Source organism: Malaclemys terrapin, chromosome 12, assembly GCF_027887155.1.
Source record: "Malaclemys terrapin pileata isolate rMalTer1 chromosome 12, rMalTer1.hap1, whole genome shotgun sequence".
In the NCBI taxonomy this organism is placed as follows: domain Eukaryota; kingdom Metazoa; phylum Chordata; order Testudines; family Emydidae; genus Malaclemys; species Malaclemys terrapin.
Genome location: NC_071516.1, coordinates 25,379,859 through 25,402,338, shown reverse-complemented (window position 1 = coordinate 25,402,338; position 22,480 = coordinate 25,379,859). Strand labels below are relative to the sequence as shown.

General features: G+C 48.4%; 1 protein-coding gene across 4 annotated transcripts in view; it reads left to right on the top strand.

Annotated features, from left to right (window-relative positions):
- Nucleotides 1–626: 626 nt before the first annotated feature.
- The window catches only part of SGK2 (serum/glucocorticoid regulated kinase 2), a 37,060-nt gene continuing 15,206 nt past the window's right edge, over nt 627–22,480 (top strand). The window contains exons 1-5 of one of the 4 annotated variants that reach the window (XM_054046151.1): nt 627–947; nt 5,674–5,881; nt 18,175–18,244; nt 20,194–20,251; nt 22,191–22,240. In XM_054046151.1, the coding sequence (XP_053902126.1) occupies nt 5,830–5,881; nt 18,175–18,244; nt 20,194–20,251; nt 22,191–22,240 (230 nt within the window). In that variant the 5' untranslated portion in view covers nt 627–947; nt 5,674–5,829. Of the gene's footprint in view, nt 948–5,673; nt 5,898–11,642; nt 11,746–18,174; nt 18,245–18,406; nt 18,524–20,193; nt 20,252–22,190; nt 22,241–22,480 lie in introns of those variants that run through there. The other 3 variants (XM_054046152.1, XM_054046150.1, XM_054046153.1) reach the window with 3 other exon arrangements.

Below are 22,480 nucleotides of genomic sequence, written 5' to 3'. Positions count from 1 at the left end.
TTTTTGTTTTTGTTTTTTTTTAAGGAACAAGCTCAAAATCAAAACAAAATGTATTTAACATGATCAAAGCAAAATGTTTTGATTGACCCAGATGGAATTTTTGCAACCATTTTTGTGGTCAGTTTTTGTCCCAATTCAAGATGGAAACTTTTTTTGACATCTCCAAAATATTCCCTATATGGGAAAGGCATTTCCTGCCAAGCTGTAATTGTAACATACAGCCCGGAGCTGGACACACCAATCTTTCTGGTGGGAAAGCCTTTTATGTTCCCATTCAGGAGTCTCTTTATCTCCATAAAAATAACACCAAACCCTCACTTTGTCATGGTTCTTTGTACACCTGCGACGATTCCATACAGGGCTGCAGGAGGCTCGTAGGGGGCTATAAATCGCAAGGCTATTAGGGAGCCATGAGAAGAGGAGAATCCAGCATTTGATGAGGACCTTCCACTGATGTCATCCCACTTCCATGCCCTAGCTGTTAGCCGATGGATTGTGTCTGGATTCAGGACTCCTGACATTCCCCTGCCTCTCTTGCTGCCAGCGTTTAGCAGGTGACACATGCCTAATTACCTCAGCTAGTGCCCAGCATGTGACCTGCCTTCGGAAAACAGAGCACTTTGTTCAGACCTTTTTCACTTCTTTCTTCTGTGGTGAACTGCCCTCTAATTCTTCAGCAGGAGATTTGTCCTCCCCACCCCACCCCTGAGTGGCTCTCCAGGACCTCTGTGTCCCCTCAGAGCAATGGCAGGGTAATAATTTACTTCCTGGCATAAGCCACTCCTTGAGAATATTCCTTTGACCTTCAGACTAATTCACCAAAACAAAAACAGAGAGCGAGAGGGGTAAATAACACCCTTATGCAACTGGTACTAGTTACACACTCGGCTTTCTCCAGTGCTGCGTGACCAGACAGCCCTGCCTGGTTGACTTTCTCCTTTTGGCAGGTAACGTTTTGGTTTATCTACTTATTTGTTCCCTGATGGTCCCTCATTCTGGGGCGCACGAAGGAGCTGGTTTGAGGGAAGCCTGGTCCTCGATCATGCACCGTCCTATACAGGGGTGTCAGCAGGCGTGCTGGAACAATTTATATAGTGGGGGTGCTGAAAGCCATTGAACTAAACTGTAAACCCTGTATATAATGGAAACCACTTCAAGCCACAGGGTGCTGAAGCACCTACATCACCCCTAGTTCCAGCACCTATGGGTGTCAGAATCTAGGGCCAGAGAATTGACTTTGGGGAGGGCTGGTCCTTGGGCACAGACTTGTTGCTACAGGGGTGGCAGCAGCAGGCAGGAGAAGCTTGTTCCCCTCTTCAAAATGATCAAACTCTCAGCAACATTGAGCAGAGGTGGGAAAAGCTGCTTTGGGAGGGACAGTTTCTCTTGTTTTGGAGAGTGGTGTTGTGTGTTCTCTCTCCCAGAAGCAGGGCCGGCTCCAGGCACCAGCCCACCAAGCTTGTGCTTGGGGCGGCACCTGGAGGGGGGCGGCGCGGTGCTCCGGCCGCCGGGGAGAGCGGGGCCACGGCCGGGGCTCGCCGCCCTCCCCCCGGCGCTCTGGCTGGAGGCTTTTTTGCCTGGGGCGGCAAAAAAGCCAGAGCCGGCCCTGCCCAGAAGGGAACAGCCACCGTGTGCTGAGAGTAGAGGTTTCCTGTCACGTCCCCCCATCACCCTTGTTGTTTTGTCTGCCCCTCAGAGCTGATTTTTCCAGGATCCATTTTCAATAAGAAGCAGCAAGAGGCATTTTACATGATATGAGTAAATTCCTATTTAAAAATTAGAAAGGGCAGGGATGCCTGGATACAAAGCTAAACCCCCAGGGCAATCCAAACCAGCCAGGGCCGAGAAAACAAGCCCTTAACCATGACAGCCAGGGCTGTGTCTGCACTAGGATTTTCAGCTGTGTTTTCAGCTGGCTCCCTCTCAGCCCCTCTGGAACGGGTGCTCAACTGGTTGTCCCGCTGGTGTGTGTAGGGTGAGTGGAGTTCAACCCCCCCCCACCCGTTTTAACAGCACAACCTCATTCTAACACTGCACCATGAGTGAGTTCAACACCAGCCCACCAGGGAATAAGGGGGACACGGTGTTGTCAAGCACAGCGGGGGATTGAAGCACAGACACAAGTATTCTACTTTATTTCAACAGCTAGCAGCAGGGCACAAGCTGTCAGGGTTGGGGGGTTAACCCCTAGTGGGGCTAACTCTGCACTTGGGATAATGGCTTTTGTCGACAGCTTAAGCATTGCTTGGTCCACTCTAGACTGGTCAGCCCAAGACCGATCCCTATAGACATAGGAAGGTGGGCAACGCCAGCCTGCAGTAGCCCCACAGTCCATCTAGCTCAGCATCCTCCTGCTGACAGCGACCATCACTAACTGCTTCTCACAGTGACCGATCTTTGGGGGGGAGGGAGGAGAGGGCATTAAAACATCCTCCCCCATGCCTTGTGAGTTAGAACTGGCAGAGTCAGACTGACATCCTCCCCTCTGATGGAGGAGTTGGTGCCTGTGCAGCAGGGGGAAGGGATCTGGACCGTAAAATGGCAGATCCCCTAGGTCTGCTGTGCTGCATGTGAGAAGGACCATGGGGTTTAGTACAAAGGGAAGGGAGTGGGCCCGGCTGGAATTTTGAGATGGGCTCAGCACCCTCAACTGGGCCAGGTTTTAGCACTTAGGGTCCTGTGCTTTTTTGAATATTTGCCCCTAAGTATCACTGTAGCAACCTCTGGGTGCTGAGCCCTTTTGGAAAATCTGCTCTGTATGGTGGGTGCTGAGCACTTGGAAATCAGGTCCTGAGTGCTGCTGAAAGGCTGCCCCTAGGTCCTTTTCTTTATGACTGTGATTGAGCTGGAATTTTGGCCTTGTGCAGTGGCCCTTTGAGTTAGGTTATTTAACAAGGTGTCCCACACGCGGGGAAACATTACAGCTGGGTGCCCCTATTTTACATTTTTCTGCTGAGTGAAGAAGACCTAGAAGCTTTGTTAGAAAATCTCCTGCATTTTACATTAGCAGTTCAGATCTTATCTACCCTGAAACTCTATAGAGAAATGGAAAGCTATTGATTAAGGTCAAACAACTGTGCAGGGGGGAGGCAGATTGTTTAAAACTCTTTGTTTGCTTACTTTTGTTAATGTTAACATTAAGCCAAACACCTAATAAACACTTGGAAGAAAAAAAGTCTATGTGAAAATGTCAACAGCACTCCTTTAATTAAGGTTTGAGAAATCTCCCAGTATTAATGTGAGACCTCCAGCAAGTCCTCCAGGAAAAACCAGGGGGCACCAGATTTTTGATATTCCTGATATAATTAAGGTAAAACAAAATAGAAAATAATACTTTAAAAAAACCTACCCATCAACAAAAATCCACTCAATCATTCTTATTCCTCACAAAGAGGCAAAAATAGGCAATATCCCATTTTTAAGAAATTACCTTGCTATTCTATTGTATATAGGTTCTTATACCACCCTTAGCACCGTAGTATCTGAGTACCTTCCAGAAGCGCATTAAGCATTTGTAGGTTATCTTTTCACGGCTGGCTGCAAGTAACTAATCTTGTATGCTAAAGAAATGTGTATTAATCTTGTTTGGACCATGTAGATTCTGGTTCATGTGGGCAGTGTCATTCCTCTTAATGATGATGGTTAATATTATTATATAAGTGGATGTCTAAGAATGCAGTTCTCTATAAAACAGCCTCTGAAGGAGTGGGCACAATATTTGGAAGAGGATGTGTGTGAGTGTGTACGTGCTTGTTTCTATGTAAGGGTATGTGTACACTACAGAGACTACACCGACATAGCTATGTCGCCATAGCTATGCCGGCATAACCCTGTAGTGTGGATGCAGCCGACCCTGATGAAAGCAGCTTTTCCATGTAGGAACACCTGGTGCCTGAACAATGGTAGCTACATTGGTGGAAACATTCTTCCATCGACATAGCTGTGGCTACACTGGGAGTTAGGTCATCAGAGTTATGCTGGTCAGGGGTGTGGTTTTTAAAAACCTCTCACCGAAGCAGCTATGTATTGACCTTGCTTTTAAGTGCATGAGTTGTTTATGTATGTGAGTACTTCTCTGTGCGGGGGCGGGGGTTGGGCTGGACTGAGTTGTATAGGAACAGATGTTGCCTCCAACTGTCTTGCAGTGGAGAGGTAAGCGTTCCTAGTACAGACAGGGCCTCAGATGGCAATGCTTACAAATTAACCTCTTCATGCCTGTCTTCCCTACCTGCTAGGCAGGTCTAATCATTTCAAGGGGGGTCTCCAATGAATACAACAGCAGGAGTAAATGTGGGTAAACAAGGGAGCAGCAAAGAGATTCAAATTCCTAAATATGCCCTTAATCTGATGAAATACTCACCCGGTGTTATGAGCTAATAACTGCTGATTGAAGACCCATGTGTTGTGGTTGATAAATACCCAAGGGGGTCCAGAGCTCATTCTTGTATGTGCCAAAGCTGTGTCCCAGTGCTCGCTGATACCACATGCTGTTCATTTAATAATCGGGGAAAGGTGACGGGTTTAAAATCTTTTAAGGATCACGCTGCCTGTATAAACATCAGGGCAACACTGTTGGCTCAGATGGAGTCACACGGCACTTTAAAGGCATTGGGTGCTAGCAGCTGCTGTCTGAGACCTGGTCTGGTTTATAGCCCGGGCACAAGAGGACCCAGTAGCATAAGCTGTAAAGCAACTCCCATCTAGGTCAGCTGCTGCCTTAACGTCAGAAGAAGAAGTTGGCTGTTTAATATTTAATTGCAATGTTTAATCATTAAAGAGCCTTGTTCCTCTTCTGACAATTAAGTCGGTATCGAAGGGGAAGAAGGCATGGCACATTCTCTCACCTTCCCTGCTGCAGGCATGGCACAAACAATATAATTCCTCAGCAAGAAGACCTGTCTGTGCAGACACAGTTTATAGCTCACTTCTGCTGATTAGGCCTTATGCCGTCATGGGGCCTTTCCTGATACTGGGCTGAGAAATGGGAGCTCAGGGGCCAGAGTCACAATTGGGGTAAGTGGAAATCAAAAGGACTGCACCTATTAAAGCCTCTGAATTAATCTGATTAGTTAATAGGCCTGTCCCAGGCAGGGTTACAGACACACCTGTATGGCAGCCTTTCAGCCATGTAGGTTAGCAGCCCTCTGTGGCTGGCTGGCCCCTGTCTCAGGAGAGTGCTGCCTCATCAGGCGTGTGGCCAGTTCCCAGCTCCAGGCTGACTACAGAAGGGAACCGGTCCTTATAATCAATACACAAGAACAGTTACTAATGATTCACTAATTGTACATTGCACTTACACCATTCTTTCCATTTCCACCGGGCTATACAAACAGCTGGGCCGGCCTGATCCTTGGTGCAGTCCCACTGAAGTTAGCGCAGTTGCACCAAGGATGAATTTGGCCTATTGACTAATCAGATCAATTGAATAATCAAGTCCTTGCCAGGTAACAGAAAAGCCCAACCCCATGGATTTACCAAACACATTGATTCCCAGACAAGGTAAGAGGTTTACAATCAATACCCACTGTGATGTTAGGGGATGGTGTGTAGTAAAGGCAGCCTCTTGGGGCATGTTCCTGAGACCAGGAGCTAATGTTCTGAGCATGCTAGCTCATCTCTGGGCATGTGCTCTGCTGGCTTCCAGCCTGTGTAACCTGACCTTCATCTTTGCAGGGGAAGGCCAAGAAACCACACAGCTTCTGCGAGCCTCCCTGCCGGACGTCTACCTGCCTCCTGGGCCCTGAGGAAGTGGAACCTACTCGCCTGGTGCCGATTGCTGAATTGCTAGCAGAGTTTCTCAGGCAGCGTACATCTCTCTGGGCTGACTTTATGCCCATGCCCCGGCCAGAGACCCCCTCCACAGCACTGGGGAAGACTAAGGGTAATGAACTTGACCGGTACATATCTCAAAAGTCAAGTGACTCTCCGGGCCTGGCTGTGGGAGCTGTGGGGACCCAAGCTGCAGGGTGGTGGGAGGGAGTGGAGGGGGGAATGAGGCTGGGAGTTGCCTCCCACTTCAGTATCGGGGCTAGAAAACAGGTGATGACGGGAACTGGGACATGATGTGAGTTGCTTTTAGGGCCCTGCATTAACCTCAGCAACTCACAACCGACTGCCCCCCAGCCCGCTGACCCAAGCCCATTGACGTCAGCGGGAGCCCCCTAACTTCTCCAAAGCTCAGCGGTTCTAGGCAGTCACTTGACTGGCTTTAAGCCCAGCCCTGCAGTTTTTCTGTGGCCTGACATAATGTAGACCAGAGGGAGGGTTGTAATATTGCTAGACAATGAGTCAGGACAGTAACCTCACAGCTGTATTGGGTGACTCTGCAAGCAGGGCTGTGCTGCACAGTATGTGGGCTGTAGCTTTATAATGCCTCCAGCCCAGGATGGACGGCAGACAAGGCCTGTCAGTCAGGTCCTACGGCTCTCCGAGGCCATGACCTTAAATGGCAGCAGCATCGGCCTTGAGTGTGCCTCAGCTCTCTCTGAGCTGGAAGCCTTTGGCCCTGAACCTCAGGGTGTGCCCACATTATGGAGACTATACTGGCATAGGTCTGCCAGCACAACCCTGTAGTGTAGACACGGCTTACGCTGACAGAAGGGGTTTCCATCAAGATAAGAACATGATCGTCCCGAATGATGATGCATGCTTCTGTTGACCTAGCTGTGTCTACTCGGGGTTATGCTGGCATCACTACACAGGCCAGGGGTGTAGCTTTTCACGCTCCTGTACTGATATAACTTTCAAGAGTAGACCAAGACTAAGGGTTTGTCTACACTTGCACTTCATCACAAAACTTTTGTCGTTCAGGGGTGTTAAAAAACATATACACACACAGACCCTGAACGACAAAAGTTTTACGGACGAAAAGCGCCAGTGTGAACAGCCCTCCTGCCGACAAAGCTGCTGCCACTCGTGAGGGGTGGAAGTTTTTTGTCTGCAGGAGAGCTCTCTCCTGCCGACAAACAGCAGCTACACGGTGTGGCTTTTAATGGCACGGCTGTAGCGGCACAGCCGTGTCGCTAAAAGCTGCGTAGTGTAGCCATAGCCTTAGTATTAAGGACCTTGGGAAACCTGCCCTGGGGTCAGACTGGCAATGCCTCTCCTCTTCATTGGGAAGGAGGAAGAGAGCTCTCTTGATTGGATTTCTGGGGGCAGCTGACACAGACCCAGAGGCCTGGTCTACACTACAGAGTTAGGTCAACACAAGGCAGCTTACCTCACCCTAACTCTGCAAGCATCTATACTATAATGATGCGCCTGCCGATGTAAGTTGCCCACTACACCGACCTAATAACTTCACCTCCATGAGAGGCGTATGTAAGATCGATGTTAGGGTGCTGCAGTGTCCCTCTACACACTGCATTGCTTACATCGCCTGTTGGCTGCCAGCCCTATGCAGGGCTCACAGCTAGAACCCTGCTGCTTGGGAGAGCCCCCGCCACAGCTGGAGCCCCCAGCCCTGGGGCTGTCAGCCCCTGGCAGTGGGGCTCCAGCTGTCAGTGCCCCACACAGTTAAGTCAGTGGATGCGCTCTGCTGAGGTCACACACACCGCACAGTGTGGACGTGAACCACCACTGTAATTGCTGCGGTGGGTGTACGTCAACTTAACTTAAGGTAACTGATTTTTGTAGTGTAAACATGCCCTGAGTCATGGGGCAGGGTTCTTTTAGTCCCATTAATTCTCCCTTATGCACAACTTTCCTGCTTCCTTTATCCCACTCGCTGGCAGGAGACTATTTTCTCAGAGTCCTGAGCTCCCGTTAGTTCCTAAAGAGTCAAAACTCCCCCCTTGCCCATGGTTTTAGGAACCCTCTGGCTTTCTGCTCTTTTACCCCAATCCTTTCTTGTGCTCATTTCCTTCCTCAGCTTTGGGAGAGGCTCATCCTGCCTCCCCAGCCTTTGCTCGTCTGGAGTCACAGTTTCAGGCACCTGTGCCTCATTTGCACCTACAAGGGGAGCACGAAAATGGTGTGTGTGCATGTGCAAAAGGAGCACGCCTTTACAAGGGATTTGGCATGGCCTAGTGGTTACAGTAGGGGAACTGGAGTCAAAAGGAAAAAATCAGAAGAGCATAAATGTATGTTTTCAGATAGAAGGGAAAAAAATCACAATTAAAAATATGTAATGTGTAAAGGCTTTTGACTGGATTAATTTCCTAAAGTTGGATGCAGTGGCAGTGCCTTTGTGTTTATCCCTTTTGGATTAGTCATACTTATAGCATTTAAGGCCAGAATTATGATTGCACCTACAGGCCTCTACCCTAGAGCAGGGTCCCCTTGTGCTTGGTGCTGTACGCACAGAGTGTCAGCCCCTGCCTCAAAGCGCTTACAATCTAAATAGACCAGAGAGTCAATGGGGGAGAGGGCACAGGAGTAGAATCACCATTTTCCAGTTTGTTACATGTTTACACCCTTACACCTTGCGATTAGCACGGGCTGAAATTTTTTTCTCCACAACATTTTTTGACAGAAAGTGGCTTTTTGACAAAAGAGAACTTTTTGTGAAAAAATAGATGTTTTTATCAACAATATTGGGGTTTTCATTGGGATGGGGGGAGAACCAGAAAATTTTGATTTGAAAATGAAACATTTTGGTTTTTTGATTGCTGAAAACCTGAAAATGTTTGGTATACAGTTTTGTGATTAAAAACCAGAATTGTTCCGAATAAAAATTTAGACAAAAATTATGTTTGTCAAAAATTTTCATGGGAAAAAATAATCATTTCCTGATCGGCTCTAATTGCTGTAGATTTTTAGCTAAGAACTTCAGGATTTGCTCTCATGGGAATAAGAAAGGTTCAAGCAATATGATACTGCCTTTCGCTTCTTACGTGATAAGCAGCAAAATAGTTAACAATGTTGACATTTTAAAGTATCATTGTATCTGAGCTATCCCCCTTTGAAATGAAGGGGGCTGAAAGCTATTGTGTCAGCCACTCTTCAAACTCAAGAAGAGGTTGCTGTATCAGTTATACTTGGGTCACTTATGGAAGGTTTTCTTGGTAATCATGACTGACACAGATTTTTTTTTCTAATGAAAGCTGAAACTCTGGAGGAAAAAAAATCATAATTCTGTCCTTGCCCCCCACCCCAGTTAGACCTTTACACCCTCTGGGAGGGAATGTTTCCTACTTTGTCTCATAAGGTGTGATTCTACTCTCATTGAGTTTATGGGCATAGTATCACACACCCTTGATGCTTTGATGTCCCCAGTACTCACTTAGCATTTTACCTTAAAAACAATGCAAAGCACATTATTTTAGGATGACATTCTCTGTCACCTGAGACCAGTGCATTTTATTGGCAATGAGAGTGGAATCAAAGGGAAGATGCTTATTTTTAATGAAATGGGAGAAGATGGTAGCCCCTTGATAATGGGTATTTTCCCCCTCCACTTCTGCTTTGTTTCTGTTACATCAGAAGATTATTAACTCCTTCACTTCATGCTTCTGGCAGCAGTTTCTCTCTCTGTGGGTGTGCACGTGTGTGAATTTACTTCAGGTGAAAAGTGCCAGATTGATAGCCCTAGAAATTGAAATCTTTCCTTTTTGCAGAACTTAGGTAACAGCAAAGGTAGTAACCGTGTGTGTGAACTGTCACTCCAATGCACCTCCAACCTGAGCTGGAAGCATTGCTCTACTACAATGTATAGTTTTTAGTTGATGTGTGACCCAACAGCATTAGCAATTGTGGTGCAGCCATATCCCCTAGGGTAGGTTAGTCCCCATGGCCCCTGCAGCACTTAACCTCTCCCAGGGTGCTAGCTGCAAACGTGTCTGTTTTTGTGATGTGGGCACTTGCCACTGAGGCCCAGCAAACTCATTTCATACATGCCACCAAACAGCCATCTGCAAATAGCAACTCTGTCTCCTACACAGTTGACCTAGTAACCTATATGGTCCATCTGCAGCTTTAAGAGAACAGCCATTCATTTATAAGAGTATCAGGAAGCCCACCCAGATCTAAGGCCTTGTCATAGTGAGGACTTCAGCCATAAGTTGCCAGCCAATGGTGGAGCTACACCAGAGCAAACCCCTCCTGTAGACAAGCAAAGCAGCTAGCAGCCACAGTCTGTGGTGGTGTAGGTGAATCCTTCCTGAGACTAGAACTCAGGCCAGGTCTACACTACAGATCTATATCGGAATAAAGACATCACTCAAGGGTGTGAAAAATCCACCCCCCTGAGCAACGTACTTACACTGACTTAACCCCCCGTGTAGACAGCGCTATGTTGATGGGGGAGCTTCTCCCACCAATATAGCTACCGCCTCTTGGGGAGGTAGATTAACTACAGGAACAGGAGAAGACATTCCTATGCCGATAGGAGAGTTTCACTAAGACTATGTCCACACTAGAGACCTTACAGCGGCACAGCTGTACCAATGCAGCTGTACCACTGTAAGATCTCCTGTGTAGCCACCCTATGCCGGCAGGAGAGAGCTCTCCTGTCAGCATAATTAAACCACCCCAATGAGCGGCAGTAGCTATGTCAGCGGGAGAAGAATTGTGACCGAAGTAAGTTTTGCTGACATAAGTGGCAGTGTAGACGTGGCCTAAAGCACTACCGAGGCCGCTGCGCCGCTGTTGCACTGTACGTGCAGACAAGCCCCGAGCGTTGTAAAAACAGGTAGATTCAGCAGCACCAAAATGTTTTGTGAATTCACATCAGTTTCACTGAATTGTTCATGTTGAAAAACAAACAAATCTCCCAAAGTTGAAATGATTTGATTTTGGGGGGTCAAAATGACTGGATGTTTTTGAATTTTCCTTTAATTCTATTTTTTTTTAAAAGGTGAAAACATAAAAAACACTTGAAATCTAAAGGAAACATTTCATTTTGTGGTGAATAAAATGCTTCATTTGACCTTAAAACACATATTTTTTAATTCCAAAAATGTTTGTTTTCGGGTCAACCTGAAACTACTTTTCCCCCCCAATTTTTCAGAACTGCCAGCAAACTGGAAAACCCAGTGCTCCTTGACAGCAGAGTGAGCTACACCAATACAAGCGTGCCTTAGAGCAGCTTTGCCTAGCTGCGCTAGGGGGTTGCCTGGCGGTAGTGATACTAGGAGCTATTACTGGGGCACCATTTTGATACGGCTGAACTCTGGCCACAGTGGGGGGGGAAAACTCAGAACAAGCTTGCAAATGTGGGTAGGAACATGTGGCAGGTAATCCAGCAGTGAAGGGGTTAAATGACACAGTAAGCAGAAAATCAGGGGCCAGGGGTGATTTGTGTGTTCTGAAGGGGAGGTGGGGGGAGTGGGAGACAGCTTCTCTCTTGCACTGTCCCATACTGGCCATCTGAACTCGGATGCCTGCTAGGCATTTCATTGGTTCCTACCAAATAGGCCCATCCTCCATTAAAACCTCTCTGCCTCATCATCACCGACATGCCGGTCTCAAACCTTGCTCTGCCTTATTTCTCCCAGCATGGGTGTCTTAACAGCAGATCAGCTCTCTTGCACTCCTTTCTTAGCTTCCTCCCCTTGAGAGGGGATAGAGACAGCAGCCCTGGCAGGAAGGAGGATGTGTTAATTTCCTGGGGCAGGCCTGACCGTTGTAGCAGCAGTTGCTGTTTCTCTACAGCCTTTAAAAGGCACATGCTCAGGGAGGGCAGCTGACTGGTGTGAGTGCTGAAGAGGATGGTAAAGCTGGCTCCTGAGATGTCTTTGAACCAGCCTGCTGTGGATTGCTTCCCTTACTCCAGGATGCTGGCTCTGCTGGTAGAAGTGATGACAGGTGTGTCTGTGCTCTTGATGCTTCCTTTCCTGTTCTCATGTTTTTTGCAAAATGCTGGAGATTTTAAACACCCGGCTGCTGTTCTGGCTTGTCAGGTTTATTTGTCTCGCTGTTCTAAGATGCGGGGGAGTTTGGCTGCCTGTCTGTGTGCTGATCCTCATGGGAACGAGGTGCCCTGCGCAAAGCACGGAGCTAGAGCTTGCCCTGCAGCTGCGACCTTTTTGTCGAGGAATCACAAGGGTTGTGTTTTATTGTGGGGGGCGCCTGCTCAGAACAAAGCTCCATGCAAATGTGAACAGGCCAGAATCTGTGGGATGGGTAACTAACCAATTAAAAGGGAAGCTATCTCCCTTTGCTTATAGCCTTTCCTCATGCTGTTGGCTAGTTCCTAGACCTGAGCTCTGCAAACCCCACTGAACTCTGGGGAGGTGAAAATGTAACTGAGCTGTCTGGCCTTGGGTGTCTCTATCTCTTAGATACGTGGCAGGGGAAGTCGGAGCCTTGGTTGGACAGCTAAAGCAAACATTGGAGGAATGGCTGGTCATTCCCGAGCACTTGTACAATGTTCCTTAGCTGGGGAACAACTCTGTGCTCAGACTGTCTCTATTTATGTTCTAGGGCAGCAGCTCTCAGCCTTTCCAGACTACTGTACCCCTATCAGGAATCTGATTTGTCTGGCGTACCCCAAGTTTCACCTCACTTAAAAACTACCTGCTTACAAAATCAGACATAAAAATACAAGTGTCACCGCACACTATTACTGAAAAATTGCGTACTTTCTCATTTTACCTTATAATTATAAAATAAATCAATTGGAATATAAATACTGTACCTACATTTCAGTGTATATTCTATAGAGCATTGACTCTATGAAATTTCAGTTTGTGCTGATTTTACTAGTGCTTTTTATGTAGCCTGTTGTAAAACTAGGTAAATATCTAGATGAATTGATGTACCTCCTGGAAGATCTGTTTACACATACCCTGGCTGAGAACCAGTGTTCTGGGAAAGCCGTGGATTGGCTTTACACATCTTAGTGTTTTCTCTGTGTCAGTAACCACACCTCTCTCTGGTTAGCTGCAGGAGCTTGGTGACTTGTCACACCCCTCTTTAATTCAGACCTTCAGGCTCTTAAACCTGATGTTTCTTCCACAGTACAAACTGCCTGCACAGTTACAGCTTCCCCGTCCTTACTGCCACTTCCTGGCAAGCATAAGGGCAAGGTCCCTGCTCCAAGGAGTTTACAATGAGGTTAGATCGGACATGAGGAGGGAGAAATGACATCAGAGAAGAGGGGTAGGGAGTGGGGCTCGCACAAAACAAGGCTATGAGGAGATTGCCTCTTCTTGCAAGGTAAGAATCATGTTTGTGATTTATATATAGGGAGAGTATTAAATAATAGACTGACACGGGAATGTGGGTCACTGCTGGTGAAGTTGTGGAAAGAGGGTTTTGAGGAGGCACTGCTTGAACTGTGCTCTGAACAGATTGTATTTTTGCAGGAGCTGTTATTAGCTATAGTAACTGCTTCAACTTGTGCGGTGGCATGGCTGCTGTGAGAATAGGTGCTGGCCATCTCTGAAGTGCCTCTGGTCTGTGGAAGGTGACTCTCTCAGCAGTAGGCTGGGGGGGAGAGGGGGCAGGGGAAGATGGACAGGTGGGTGGGTTCAGCAGCCAGTCTCCCACCAGTACAGGGCTCCTGTTATGTAAGTGAACTCATTGGGATTCATGTGCCTTATCCAGTCTGGGGCTTTTGCTATGCCTCAAGCTTCCCTGCAGCCCCAAGAGAGGCTGCCACGTTCTTGCCTTTCTCCTTTTCGAACCGATCTCTCCTGTATCTTTGTGACCTATTTCTGGGCTTATTTTTAGTTTTTAAGTGTGCTGGGCAGATCTCCAGGCTTTAGGTGATTGCCTGTGTACCTGCTCTTGGGTTTGAATCTCCCGGATTAAGATGACTTAAGAGAAGGCAAACCTCGTAGAAAAGGGATGTATGTGGACCAAGCCGGGAGGGATGGCAGGCCTGGCGCTGATCACAGCCATATCAATAGGTGCCTTGAAAATGGTTCTATGTGCACAGGGATGACCTCGAACTAAGACCTGCATAGTGTTTCTTACATGCATAAGAAGGTGCGGTCCCGGTCCCGGTCCCGGTCCCTGAGTGGCCCAGTTGATAGATACAAAGCTAGCGCTGCTGTTCTCCCATAGCGACTTGTCAAGTAGTTTCACTGATTCCAGCAAGAAACCACTGGAGAGGACCTTAAAATGGGCAGAAGCTGTGCAGACTCTGCCCCGCACTGCCAATACTGTTCTGTTTTGAGCCAGCCAACCTTCACTAGCCTCGTCCTGTGCCTCGCCTTGCAGGAGGAGACCAGAGCCAAGTGTCTTCTTGGCTTGCTGGCTGTTGAGAAACGTAAAAAAACCAAACAAATATGTTTTGGGTCAAACAAAATGTTGTTTAGCTCTTGAGGGTTTTTTTTCTTTTCTTACTTCTAGTTTTATTTTAAACCGTTTAACTTTGAAATGAAGAAAAGCTGTTTCAAATTGAAGTCTCCATGTTTCACTTTGAAAACATCAAAATCAAAAAACTTCAAAAAAAGTTGAAAAATGTTTTAGGTTGTTTGAGCAAAACAATTTGCTGAAATCAGCGTACGGTCACGGAGTGCATGGGGAGAACCTAATCTGCAAAGGGGAAAAAGTTGGTTGAAAACTTTTGGCCAACTCTAGAGGAGACTAGCTCTCTTGTGGTACAGGTACGTCTACACTGCGATAAAAGACCTGCGCGCGGCACAGCTGGCCTGGATCAGCAAGCTCAGGCTGCAGGGCTATAAAATTGCAATGTAGACATTTGGGCTTGGGCTGGATCCTGGGCTCTGAGGCCCTCCACCCTCACGGGGTGTCAAAGCCCAGGCTCCAGCCCAAGCCTGGTTGTCTGCACTGCAGTTTTATAGTCCTGCAGCCTGCGCCTCACAAGCCTAAGTCAGCTGAGCTGATCTGGGCTCTGAGACCTGGTGCTCTGGGTTTAACGCAGTGTAGAGTCCAGCGTTTCTCAAATGCGGCCACCAATGGCTTTTCTTGCGGCCACGGCCTCCTGGGCTGTGATTGGGGGGAGGAGAGGCAAAGCAGCAGCCCCTCCCCGTTCCAGTTGCTCCTGGATGCACCGCCTTAGTGGTGGCTGCTGGGGCTGCAAGCAGGGGGTTGGGCCCTGCCCCCCTCTGGAGACAGCTGTCTCCAACGCTGGAGGAGCAGGCAGCTGGTGAGTTCCCCACCTCCCCAGGGATGGTGGGGCTCAGGCTTTGGGCTTCACCCCTAGAGTGGTGGGGTGGCAGGCTCCGGCTGCCTGGCTTCAGGCTCCATCCCTGTCCCCTGGCCACGGGGCTTTGGGCTCTGGCTACGGGACTTCAGACTCTGGCACCCCACTATCTCCTTTGCCCCCCCCAACTCCATTGCCTCTGGCCCCTACTGCCTACCCTGACCCCCCATCCAGGGCTTAATTTGTCCCCAGGCTTGCCAGGCTTGAGTAAGTCTGCTGTGAAAAGTGATACTTCTATGTTTGTTAATATCACTTTTTACAGCAGACTTACTAGCTAGCAATAAATAAATTACAATGATTTGGACATGTATATGTGCATATTTATTTGTTTTTCTTAAAGCTAATTAAGTACTTTAGGAAAAAGTGTGAGAGCATCCACCAGCAAGAGTTGGTGGCCGCACTCTTAGGCCACCAAAAAATTTGTCCTGAGAACCCTTTCCCCTTAGTGACCTGGAGAGACCCTCTAGTCTGCCTTCTAGGGGTTAAGCTAGGAGCTACCACTTCCTTCTCCGTTATGACCTGAGTCTGGAATTTGAACCTAGCGCTCAGTTACATCAGTGCAAATCAGCAGTAAAATCAATGAGCTTACATGGGTGTGAACGGATGTGAATGAGAGGAGAATCGGGCTCATGGGCCAGATTTTCAGGAAAGCTCCAGACCCAACGTGCTGAGCTGTCTTCAAAAGCTGGCTGCGGGGCTTGTCTGCAGTGGTCACTGGAACAGAAATACCTAAACCACTTGTGCGAACTCCTTTGGTTTTGATACTCGTTTGCGTAGATGCTCTTATTGCAGGGTAAGATAACACTATTCTGATAACTTTAATTGATTTTTTTTGGCTGTGTTAAATTATATCAGAATAGGGGTCTTTTATTTCACAGTAAGAGCATCCATGCACAGACTAGCATCAGACAACTACAACTAACTATTTTAGTCCCAGTTACTGCATAGGCAAGTCCATAGACCCCAGAGATGAAAGACTATTGCATCCTTATAATTCCTCCCTGCCCTTTAAGGATGGCTGCTTCTTGAGTTGCCTCTCATTCCACCAATCCTGTGGCTTGGGTTAAGGTGCTCTGCTATTCAGGGGCTCCCTTTGTGCTCTCAAAGCCAGTGGTCACCATGTTATCCATTGCAAAACTGGTTTATTCTTCATATTGCTCTCCATTTTGACAGTGATATCTGGCCGGGTTATGTGGCTCTCTTCCAGTAAGCAGCCTGGTCCATGGCATCATAAAATACAGCCCTCTGATATCCTGGTAACCTCAGGGGAGGGCAAACAAACTCTAATGCAAACTTTTATTGGTAGTGGAATCAAATGAACTTTTCTTAGCTTATCAGAGGAGATAAAAGTTCCGGTGAATGTTACAGCCCAGTGCACTTATGTTGGGGGGGATCTGTATGCAAACGGGGTATGGTCCTTGGGCACCTGGGAAGATGTTCATGCAGCCATCACTGCAACAGCAGGCGTGACACCTAGCATCACTTTCTTGTTCTCATGCAACAGCACAATGCTGCTGTCTTACTGGGCTCATAATGCTGCAGGGAAATGACTACATAAAGGTTCATTCCATTTCCCCTGCCCCAAATCTATAGTAGGAGCTTGTAAAGTCTGTTATATCATCTAAATCTAAATCTTGGGTCCCAGACCAGCGGACTGTGCCCTGTTAACAACTATTCAGCTCACAACTATGCCTGTCTGTTCAGGGAATTGGCTCCCCTGCCAAATTCCCAGCCTGGTGTTTAGGCCAATATGGAAACATCTTCTGCAAATATGCATCCGAAGAAGTGGGCTGTAGTCCACGAAAGCTTATGCTCTAATAAATTTGTTAGTCTCTAAGGTGCCACAAGTACTCCTGTTCTTTTTGCGGATACAGACTAACACGGCTTCTACTCTGAAATCTTCTGCAAAGTATCATTTGTTCATGTTTATCTCCAAACATATTACCTGAGCTAAAGGAACTCCCAGCTTAGGAGGGCTTGTACATCTGCAGCCAGTGCTGCTGAGTTTGTCCTATAGTACAGCTGTTCAACACGTTTTGAATGAAACACTATTTTTCCTGGAAATGCCCTCTCCTTTTTTTTTTTTTTTCTTTAAAAAAAGGAATCTTCTGTTTTGTTTTGTTTTAAAGATTCTTTTTAAATAAAAAAGTTTTGGTTTTCCTTTCTTTTCTTCTTCTCCCCCACTATTTTCCGTGGCAAAGCTGGGCGGGGGTTGAAGTTGAAGGCCCGGAAATTTTGTGAAAGTATTTATTAGCTAACCAAAACAATCATTCCTCTTTGAAACCTGGTGTGTGTGTGTGTGTGTGTGTATATATATATATATATATATATATATATATATATATATATATATATATATATATATATATATATATGTACACAATTTTGCAAAAATGCTTCCATTTTTGGATCCTGTAGGATGGGGGACCAGGAGACAGGATTTCTGGGCCCGCCTCTTCCATTGTCCTGCACTTATTGCAAAGTGACAGTAAAATGCCACCGAATCAGACAGGCAGCATTTGACACGTGCTTTGTGCTGGTGCGACTGATGACACAAGATGCAGGACAACAAAATCTCGCCCTCTTAGGGTTTAATCCTGACTGACCCTGGCTTGCTGTGTGTTGTTGTGCAAGTCACCTCAGTGCCATGATTGGGTGTGGGGAATAACGAGGCTCACTTGAGGATGTCGTGAGGCCTGATTCATGCTTTGAAGGGCTATGAGAGCCCTGAATGAAAGGGGTGATGCTAGTGCCAAGTATGATGTATGCCAGTGTAAACACATCTGTCTTGTGATTTTTTCCCCCCCTGCTGGGAGACTAAGACCCAGGGAATTTTTCTGAGAGGTGATTTGTGGGGGAGGCTTATGCAAACCAGACCTCTGGGGGGTCCCCAGCTATCAGCACTCATTGGTTAGCTTGTAAACTGAGGAAAGGTTTTTGATGGAGGTGGGGGAAGCTGTCCTGGCTCCTATAAGTGCCTGGCTACTCTGGTGTGTGGGTGGAGGGGGGAAGGAGGTTGAAGAGCAGGGCAAGGTCAGCTAGGAATAAACAGGTCTTTGTGTTTTTGTGCTCTTGCCGCCAGCTAATCAGATTAGTTTTCTAACTTTTCTTTCCTGCAGATCTTATAAAACACGGGTGCGAGAGGATAGAACAGACCATCAAGGCCTCGGGCTCCAGGCTCTGCTCCTAGTGAGTATAAAATCCTCTCAATGGGACACTAGCCCTTTAAAACGCAGCCTGCTAACCTCTGCTCTAGACAATAATTGGTGAGCGGAGTGGGCTGGCACGGGCCAGAATTGTGGGCAGGGCTCTGGGAGCTGCCTCCAGCACAAACAGGCACAGCCAAGGAGCGTCCCCTGCCATGGCACTGATTCTGCTTTGGAGGAGGGGCTTTCTCTAGCTGCTGGGAGTCCAGGTGGCCCATGCCTTTTGCAGAGGGGAACGTCTTGCTGTGAGAGATCACACTGGGTGTGTGTGTGTGGGGGGAGACCTAGGGGGTATTCAGTGTGCGGTTTGGCTGGCTGGTTACAAGGGGTGCAGAGGGGTGGGGATTTTCATGGGCCTGGATAATGCTCCAGAGATGGATGGACCCACCCATATGTCTGCAGAGCTTCCTCCAAGACAATATGCGAAGCTTTCGGGGGGTGGGGAAGGAGCTTGGTTTTGATATTATTTAACCTTCGCTAAAGGTGAGGTGTGAGGGGGAGGGCTTAGAAAGGGAAGTGGGGGCTGGGGCTGGCTCCATTTGTTCTCATCTACATAACCCCCAACCACAAACAACCAGCTCCCAGGAACTAGAGAGGGCCAAGCTACAAAGTGTCTCTTTTGGTTCCTTCCTGCGCTTGTCAATCCAAAGTGGCATTTGGAGCTGGTGGCTCGGAACCACCGCTGAGCACGGCTCTTTCCTAAAAGGTGTCCCTGCTAATGCTGGCCTGGCTCCTGCAGCCCAGAGCTCCCCCAAGTCCAGGCCTGCTATGCTACTTGGGCTAGTAAAGTCTGTAAAACTGTGTCAGGTGTGTGGACCTGGTCTACGCTGGCTTAGGAAATGGCATCAAAACTGGGCCAGCACCGTCCTGGGAAAAGCCGGGTGGTCCAACCCAGCTTGCGTTATCTTGGCTTCCCTGCAGAGCCAAAAGGACTGTCTGGGTCTGGAGAGGGGGATTGAGCCCCAGCACATCATGAGGCTGAAAGCGAGGGGTGCGTAGCATCCCCGCTGTCCTCAGCACCTGCTTGAACTTCTATGGTGGGCTAAGAGTCCTCACCTGGGCCGCTGCACTAGATGGTCACGGTTTTTGTTAGGCAGTAAGATCCCCCCTCTGAAGAGGCTGTGGAGCGTGACTGTGTGAAAGGGTCACACTACCCCAGGGCTAGCTCTCTCTGCAGCAATTGGCCGAACCAGAGTTGCTCTGACGAGACACTGGCTGTGTTGGAATTCTGGCTGGGTCTGTTGCAGCAGGAACTTCCCGTCTGCACTCTGAGCTCAGTAGAACGGGGGGTGGGGGGGCTCTTTTCAAAAGAGGCCACTTTTTTGGAGGTGCCTTTTGGGGGGGAGGGGCACTCAATCTGAGGCCCCGAGGGCCTGACTTTCAGTTGAAGCCAATGGGAAGGTTCAGGTGCTCAACAGCTGGGAAAATGAGGTGCTAGGCGTCACATGTAAAACACCCAAACACAGAGTGTCAGAATCAGTGGCCACTCCTGAAAAGTTTGGCCTGATAATTGAGTTTTAGATAGTCTTGTGGCTGATCCTGGGCACTTAAATACCTTGTGCTGTCACTTACATGGGTGCAGAGTGAGGGCACTAACTGCTACCCAACGAGAGAGAGCGCATTCTGTCCTCCCCTCTGCACCAGTGGAAGCAGCTATACAAGCTGCAGGGCAATGAAGAATCAGGCCTCATGGCTCCAAACGTTGTGCTGGAAGTATGATCTGTGAGGCCCCAAGTTACTGGGTGGGGAAATCCTTTTTCCTGCTCTATCCATTCTCATCTGGGAAGATCATGCAGGTCCCCTTAATGGGTGCCTGCTTTCCGTGTGCTGAAGGCTGGCTTTGAACCCTGACAGGCTGGGGGTTAAGGGCTAAGTGCTGATGAACAGTCTCCTTGCTGGTTCATTGTATTATTATTATCTTTTTCTTTCAAGTGCTGAAAGAGTTGCCTTCTTAATGGACCGTTCCAAAAACCCGGATAACAGCCCTCAGGTAAGGTTCTGGCTTGCTGGCTCCTATGCAGAATTACTGTTAATTGTAACAGGGAGGAAAGAGACATTTGTAGGAGAAATGTGAGCTGGAGAACTTAGCCTTAATCCTTCTCTCCTCTCGGAAAAGAAGGAGGAGCTTGGGGTGTCTCTGCAGGCAAAGAGCAGTTTGTTTGGAATCGTTCTGTTCTAGGTATGGGGGAGAGATGACCCTTGTCTTGCCATGGGTGGGAGGTGACTCACGGCACCCCACTTTCGCGATCCCCTTGAGCCAGCTCCAGGATTCCTCAGCCACACTGGGAGCATCACCATCAAGTTGACTGTGGATCTTGAGCCATGACACGGTGCCCAAAAAACCGCATCAGGCTGGGCACTCTTAACCCCACACCTGCATATTTGATTCATTCCTGCCACGAGAATTCTGCAGGGCTGCAGTGCGTCCATGCTGATCAGGGTCCTTGTGCTTCATCTGTGACTGTCCCTCCAGCTGATCCCCTGGCAGGGCTATAGACCCCCCTCACTTCCTCTGCAGCTCGGCAGGTCAATTGCACGCCTCCATGGTTGGGGATTCTTTAGCTCCACCCCATGCTCAGAGTGTGTGTGTGTGTGTGTGTGTGTGTGTCTGTCTGTCTGTCTGTCTGTCTCTTCCCACCCGACAATCTCTCATTGCAAAGGGTGTTTTGGCAGGGTGGGGGGTGTCCCCAGGCTTTGGTCCTTGCAGACTCTACCCTATAAAACCAGTACACTCCTCCTGTTGGCCTTGGTAGCCTCTGGGATTGCTTCCTTCTAGGCCTGCCTTGTCCCTGTGGTCTCTGATGGGTGATGCTGGATGGAGAGGAGGGAGCTGCTCTGATTTTGACCAGGACACTGCGGGAAGCAGGAGTGCAAGGAGCATGAAGGCCTGGTTCCCTGTAAAGTGTAGGGACAGGGAAAATCCCCCTGTGGCTAGAGGTGGGGAAGAGGAGCGAAAGGACCTGTGTGTATGGGGGATGGGCAGGAAGAGAATGGGCTCTATTCCCCACCCCCACCCCTGCCCCGTGCCACCAGAGAAAAGCAAAATTCCAGAGCTTTAGCGTAGCTTTCAGTTCTGAGTGGTGCCTGAGCCATGGGCTGGATTAGTGCTGTTGTCAGGCTGTAGGAAGATTAATTTCCTGGCTCTGAATTCCAGCCCTGGGCGTGCTTGGCAGGTGTCTAGGGTCCCTGCAATCTCTCTAGCAATGGGGTCTGTAAGTGCTACAGAAATGGGGAGCTCTCCCCACCTGTGCTTGCGTATGAGTTCATTGCTCGGCGCAGATGGTGGCAATCACCCATACGTTCCTACGGCCTGTGTGACTCGCGTGCAAAGAGGGTCCAGTGAGTGTAATGCCGCACGTTACTTTTCCTGACGCCCAGGGTGTTCGTCTCACACAAACCATGCCAGCAGCTAAACCTCCTCCTATCACTCCCTCACAATAAGTTAGGCAGATGTGGGGCCTGCCTGGGTGCATGGGATTTGACTGATGCTGTTGCTTTAGGACATGAGTAGAGCTTAGGTGCGGAAGAGAAATGAGATTCCCCCTCCCCCGAACCCTGCCCCCCATTTCCTGTGCACAGTGTCCAGGGACGGACCTCCTTCTGGAGGGACTTATCCAGCCAGGTGCCAGAAGATTTGTTCCACTCTCGCTGGTGAACTTGGAGGAGTTGGGGACTGGTGTGTGTGTGTGTGTGGGGGGGGGGGGGGGCGGGGAAGAGGAGGGGGGAAATAAAGCCAACTGCTCCAGTCTAAGGGCCACTGTTGACTGAGATTCTGACTCAAAAATAGGCTGACCGTGTCTGTTTGGGGTTGTAACACATAACTTCCTGCAGCAAGTGAAAACATGTCTGCTTTGCAACTCTTCACTGGAATCCCATGTTCCTTCTCAGGGAAATGCTGACTAATTGCTTAATGTCTGTGTCCCCTCCAGCCTCCGACACCGACTGACAACATCAACCTTGGCCCTTCTGCTAATCCGAAGTAAGTAGCCTGCGTTTACATGGGAGAGTATTGAACCCGGTGCACAAGGTTAGCCTTACAGTGAAATAACTGATTGGTTACCCATCTGATTTGCTCCATCTGAGCAAAGAAATCATAACTAGCAAATGGCCCAGGTGGACACCGTTATAGCCTGTATCTCAAAGGTCAGCTCTCTAGGGGCTCAGCCATAGCTAGTCACATGTTCAGATTTCTGCTTTGTCACTTTGATTGAGGTCACGA